We start from the raw sequence: 6,318 nt of genomic DNA, 5'->3' as shown, positions 1-6,318 counted from the left end.
TGTATAATATTAGCTGTAATACAATACAATAACAATACAGTAATAGGGATAGGGATGCAGGCAGCAGAGGGAAACACTTTTAAATAGTCCCGCCTGGCCCCTCGCCCATGCACTATTAGTCAAGCAGGTCTTTTTAGAGAGGGGGGAGGGGGGGAGAGAGAGAGAGAGAGAGAGAGAGAGAGAGAGAGAGAGAGAGAGAGAGAGAGAGAGAGAGAGAGAGGGGGCGGGGGTCACCTTTTGTGCAAATATATCAACCAGGACTGAGCACTGCCAGCAGCATCAGATTTCTCGCTGTGTGTGAGTGTGAGTGTGTGTGAGTGAAGTGAAGTAAGGGGCCATTCGCTTTAGCGAGACAGAGAGAGAGAGAGAGAGAAGAGAAAGCTGTGGAGCCTGAAGGAACACTTGCCGCTGAACAGAACATTCTCTGCACCTACAGTACATTATACATAAAGACACATCTGCAAAATAAAGTTGGAAAAAGGAGCCATGGACCGATTTGGACACGCGTCGCTTTTGTGCACCTTGCTACTGTCGGCGTTGCAAGGTAAATAAGTTTACATTCTGTGCGCTTTTCTTTCATTCACAGCCGGTTAAGTAACTTTATGATCCCGTTGGTCTATTTTAGCCATACATACGTGTGTGTGTGTGTGTGTGTGTGTGTGTGTGTGTGTGTGTGTGTGTGTGTGTGTGTAGTTCTCTGCTTCTCTCCCGTTTGACTGGAGAGGGTCAGAGCTTGGGATGAACCTGTCTGTCCGTTAGGATACATAACATGCCTCACAATCAATCCATAAACCACCAGGCTGAGGAATGAGGATACTTTGCTGTTTTAATTGGCTGCTGCAACGCAGTCATTCCTGGTGGTGAAGTTGTTGTTGTTGTTGTGAAAAAACAACTTGTTTACGAGCAGTCAGAAAAGAGATGCCGATATGCAGGTGGAAGAAAAGTAATTCATCTAAAAACACATCAGCACGAATCACAGATTCATTTTCATCAACTGGAAAGTCGCGACTGTTTAATATTGCCTGTTACTATGTTATAGGCTATGCATTGGCGGCATGTTTCAAGGGTTAAGCCCTGCCGCACTTGGGTCTTTGTAGTTTGTCCGGGAAGCCCCTGCTCCGCACTTCAGTGCACTTGTGCGCGTCCATGGGGTCCATGGGGGGCTCCGGTATGTTCTGATGGCCACTGGGCGAGCAGCGCTTTGATCACCCAGCTCCGCACACACACACATACACGGCTTCTATGCGGGCGCGGCGCACCACCCCGCCCCCCCCCCCAGCACTTTGGTGCGTGCGTGTCCGTGCCAGTATATGCGCATTCTGGCGTCGGTGTTGTCCATCAACGTCTTTGAATTGACTTTTCATGTTAATTGCATTTTTTTTTTTTTTTACTAAAATGACTTATTTTCTATCAATTACACTGTACAGTGTAAACCCCCATGAAGCCTTAAATTCATGGATATTTTTTCTTCTTTTTGTCACATTCCTAAGCCAATAATTCCGGAGACTCCGGTCATCAAATTATTAGGAATGTGACACAAATGTGAATAATCGATAGAAAAAATTTCATTTTGGGGGTGCACTATCCCTTTAAGCTGTAATATTGGTAGGCCAATTATAATAGTATCAGATCAGGTAGATATAATTTTAATTTAGCCTCTGTTGGCTCTGTTGGCCACCTAATAGAAAGATGGTGGTAGGTTTTGGGGTGGGGTTGTGGTAGCTTAGTGGGAACTCAGATATAGGGTAGTGGTGGGTTGACTGTGACTATACCCTCTCTCTTTTACCCTTTCTTTACTTGCTCTCATTTGCTCACTCGCTGCATTATTCTACCACCTTCAGTTGCTTTTCTGTTGCGATTTTATAGCAAAATACTCCACTCATCTAATAAAAGTGTCTCAAAACAAACCTGTACTGATGGGAAATGTTTATGGGTACGAACTAAATCATTCCAAGAAACAAGGAGGAAAACAAATGAATGGGGCTCTTTATCATGAGTAATCAACAAAGAAAACATTTTTCTTCATATGAAAAGCTACCTGTTTATCTCCTTCAATCTCAACCCCTCCTCCAGCAGTTTACCTGTCTGAAGTCTCCCTCCATTCCATTCCATTCCCCTCCCCTCCCTTCCCTCCCCTCCCCTTCCCTTCCCTTCCCGCTCTCTTTTTTCATCCCTCAGAGATCATGTTACCCCCCCAACCCACCACCACCACCACCACCTTTTTTCCTCCCCGCCCCTCTCCTTCTCTCTATCTCCTCAGACCTCACCTGCGTGGTCTGGGAGACAGGGTGGCTGAGGTGTGTCTGCTGTTTAGAGAGCCGGGGCTTTCATGGAACCTTTAAAACAGGTGTCCACTAAAAAGTGCCCTGTAATTGGAGAGTCCCCCCTGTAGACATGTCCATGCATACAGCTGTGGTGATGAATTGATATTAATTGATACCCTTGGTGCTGTAGTCTTGTCCCTCGCTCCCCTGCAATGCTTGTATGTAGTCACGGTTTTCCTACAATGACACAATTGTTAGATTGTAACTTTAGATGTTTTGGTCCATTTTTGCACTCTCAGAGTTAAATTAATAGAGGATTTTACGCTTTCGTATGGTAGTGAATTAACTCAATAGTTCTTTCACTTTGTTGTGATGTACCTTGATTATAAATCACGGGGAACAAAGATCCCTCTCCTTTCCCTCTCTAGTACTACTTCTTTCTCTCTCTCTCTCTCTCTCCCTCCCTGCTAGCCTGGTTAAGTCTAATAATAGCACCTCTCAGTGGGTCTCGGTGGGATACTGTCACACAGACCCACATTCCCACAATCATGGCTCACCCACTCCCAGCTCCAAACTATGTCACGGTGAGCTAAACAGGACCACGAGATACCTAACACCCGGTGTGTGTGTGTGTGTGTGTGTGTGTGTGTGTGTGTGTGTGTGTGTGTGTGTGTGTGTGTGTGTGTGTGTGTGTGTGTGTGTGTGTGTGGGGGGGTGGGGGTGTTTGTCCTTGTTTCCTTGTGTCAGTTTTTGCGTGCATCTTTGACTATGTGTGCGCTGATGCAGGTACAGTATGTGTGAGTGCATGTTTGTGGTTCTGTGTGTGTGTGTGTGTGTGTGTGTGTGTGTGTGTGTGTGTGTGTGTGTGTGTGTGTGTGTATGTGCCCGTAGTTATACATTATGTGACACACAGTTATGCAGCGCATGGCAACCCATGGCATCCCAGGGTACCTTGCATGCCTCTGTTTGGCCCGATTCCCCCAGGTTGGGTAAAAACGTCTTCTCTATCACTGCTCCTGGAATGTCGACGCCTTTCCCAGAGGCTTCAACAACGGGCGGGAAGACACCCTGAAATAATGACTTCATTTTTAACCAGCCTGAAGCATTACTAGTCTGTACCCAGATGCTGGCACACATTCATGGCTGCTTGTTGGAGATAAAGCCCTGCCCCCAGGGGAGAAGGAAGGTCAGGAAACATCTGCATTTTGTCTCCAATAGTTATGTGTTTGTGTGCTTGGGTTTGTTCTTTGAGGGTGGATGACACCTGGATGTGTCCAGGGTTATTGGAAATGATTTGTAACTAAGAAAATGTTGACTTAACATGTAAAAGCGGACCAGTCTCAGGTCGTAGCGTGCAGGAGGGTGGAGTTTAGGACAAGAGAGGCAGAGACGGGTAATGTAAGAGAACGTGAGAGCGACGGAGAGAAACGGATGAGATGAGGTAGAGGACAGATACATTAAAGAGAGTTTCGCAGTCCGAAGACGGTGCGGAGAATCGCTGCGACATGCGGCTGTGATCCTCTAACGCGGAGCGTCGGGCCTCTTTTGTCTATGGCCGCCTTTAATTCCCACAGTCATTTCCGCACTTTTTTAATTTCTGCTTCGTACCCTACGAGCTCCCCCAACCCCACGTACCAGAACCGCATCAAAAGCCCACCCCCCGTGGACATGTGTAATTATTATGGCATTAGTCCGTCCGGAGAAATCCTAAAACTCTGCCATCTAGCCGAGAGGAGATAAAAGCAGAGGGGGCGGGGTGGTGTCTTCTGTTTCCAAGTTGCCCCTGAGATATTTGGCTCCCTAAAAACCCACACACGTGCGCACACAATACACGTCCATCCTAATGCGCTCGTGACTGTGTACCTGTGAATGCTTGAAATGTGTGCATCAACATGGTGACATGCTAGCGCAGATACCACATGATGACACACATGTGCAGTATGCGCACACACACACACACACACACACACACACACACACACACACACACACACACACACACACACACACACACACACACACACACACACACGTTAGTACATTCCCAAATTTCCAAATAATGTACATTTACCTAAATACCCAGAGCTCCTGGCCACAGATTCCTGGCATTGCACAATGGAAAGCTGAGCTGATGGGGTTGCGAGTGACAGATTGATAGGGGCCGCTTTTGGCGGGCGGGGATTGCTCCACGTTTACCCCTTGTCTTTTAGCCCTCTGGGGATAGAGGGGGGTTGGAATGGTCTCTGAGTAAAGCTATGCAGGTGATTCATGCTTTTTCAATGTGTGTGTGTGTACGTGTGTGTGTGTGTGTGTGTGTGTGTGTGTGTGTGTGTGTGTGTGTGCGCGCGTGCGTGCGTGCGTGCGTGCGTGCGTGCGTGCGTGCGTGCGTGCGTGCGTGTGTGTGTGTGACAAAGTCAGAGGAAAATGGACTTCTTAAGGACATTCTTAACCACAGCATTCTTGATGACACGTTGGAGCTTGTCCAGGGGTGGTCCCTGTGTGCCTGTGCCTGTGTGTGTGTGTGTGTGCCTGTGTGTGTGTGTTTATGTGTGTTGATGGGTGTCAGTTACACATCTACAACTTTTGTTTTTGTGTCAAAGAGGTGGCAGCCATTTTTCCCCACGAATCCCCTTCGCTCACCGCAACTCACAGTCCATAATCCACCTACAAATGAGCTGCCACAATGCGGTTGCCCCATTCACCACCAAGCGAAAGCACCACCGCCTCCACTCGTGGCTGCAGAGTGCATTTTTGCGGTTTGACCGTGTGTGCTTCGCTCCGCTGGACGCCCAAACAACAAGACGTTAATCATTACCTAACCTGGTTGGCGTGGAGGAAATGAAAAAGGCATTAACACTTAAGCAAGTCAACTTTGCTTACAGACCAGCGAGGGGATGTTCTCGTTTACAAGGTGTTTTCAACACCCGCTTCTTTGCTTTCATCCCTGGTGGTGAGTTTCCTGTGAGGGGCGTCTCACAGGGTTACCAGTGTGTGTGCACTGCAGTGGTTGGTGAGCTGGCAGATAGGCGCCGGCGGGCATCTGGGCTTGAAAGTGTGGGCTGGGAGAGGCATGTGTTCAAGCCCCCGGTTTGAAGTCTGTTATCCAGAGCGATGTGGTTTACAGAGGAGACTGGGAAATTCATCGCTCTGCGTTTTCATCCCCACAAGGTCTTCAAAAGAGCAGCTAAAGCCACGATTACCGGGCTCACACAAGTACACGTGAACACAAGTACACACATACACAGACGGTAACACATTCATGCATGCACACATGCATGCACAGACTTGTAGGCTCATGCACGTGTATGCGCACGCACACACACACACACACACACACACACACACACACACACACACACACACACACACACACACACACACACACACACACACACAAAAGAACACACAAACACACAAACACACGCACACACACTACAGGTACTCATAGATAAACACAAGGTGCATTACCTCAGATTAGCTTTGTCTATGTTCCTATCTCTCTTATCCTGTCTGTCTCCGCACTTGTCTTTCGTCAACCCCCCTACCTCTGTCTAATACTCTCTCTCTCTCTCTCTTTCTCCCTCTCTCTCTCTCTCTCTCTGCCCCCACCCTCCATCATTTCCTCCCACACACACCCTGTGTCATTTTGTCCTTTAAAGTGATACCTCACCAGACAGAAGCCAAGGTGTGAGTGTGTGTGTGCGTGTGTGTGTGTGTGTGTGTGTGTGTGTGTGTGTGTGTGTGTGTGTGTGTGTGAGTTTTACTGTGATTTACCCGTCATGTCCTTGTCTGTACTGACCAGCCTGTCTTTGTACGTGCTTTACAGTTTACAGCCCCGCCTCCTGTTGGGAAGGAAACATGCTCCCCCCCGCTGTGAGTGACGGACAGAGAGAGGGGCTTCTGGGCCCCAATGTTTTTACATTTTCTCTTCTTGCTCTAAGTGCAGCCCAGGAGCCTTCCTCCAACAGATTTATGACCTCTGTTGATGTTTTCTAAATAACCCTAGCCCCCAAAACCCCTCAACACACACATGTACACCTTCAGTCTCTTATTT

At 48.0% G+C, this 6,318-nt stretch overlaps 1 protein-coding gene across 2 annotated transcripts in view; it reads left to right on the top strand.

The window, feature by feature from the left end:
- The first annotated feature begins 262 nt into the window (after positions 1 to 262).
- Positions 263 to 6,318, top strand: part of bcam (basal cell adhesion molecule (Lutheran blood group)) — a 70,240-nt gene continuing 64,184 nt past the window's right edge. For both annotated transcript variants that reach the window (XM_080426829.1, XM_080426830.1), the window contains exon 1: positions 263 to 544. In XM_080426829.1, coding sequence (XP_080282955.1) covers positions 487 to 544 — 58 coding nt within the window. In that variant the 5' untranslated portion in view covers positions 263 to 486. The remainder of the gene's footprint in view (positions 545 to 6,318) is intronic.

This window comes from Gymnoscopelus braueri (genome assembly GCF_963280865.1).
Source record: "Gymnoscopelus braueri genome assembly, chromosome: 4".
Classification (NCBI taxonomy): Eukaryota; Metazoa; Chordata; class Actinopteri; order Myctophiformes; family Myctophidae; genus Gymnoscopelus; species Gymnoscopelus braueri.
The sequence above is the reverse complement of the archived record's forward strand: the minus strand, read 5'-3'. Positions and strand labels throughout refer to the sequence as shown.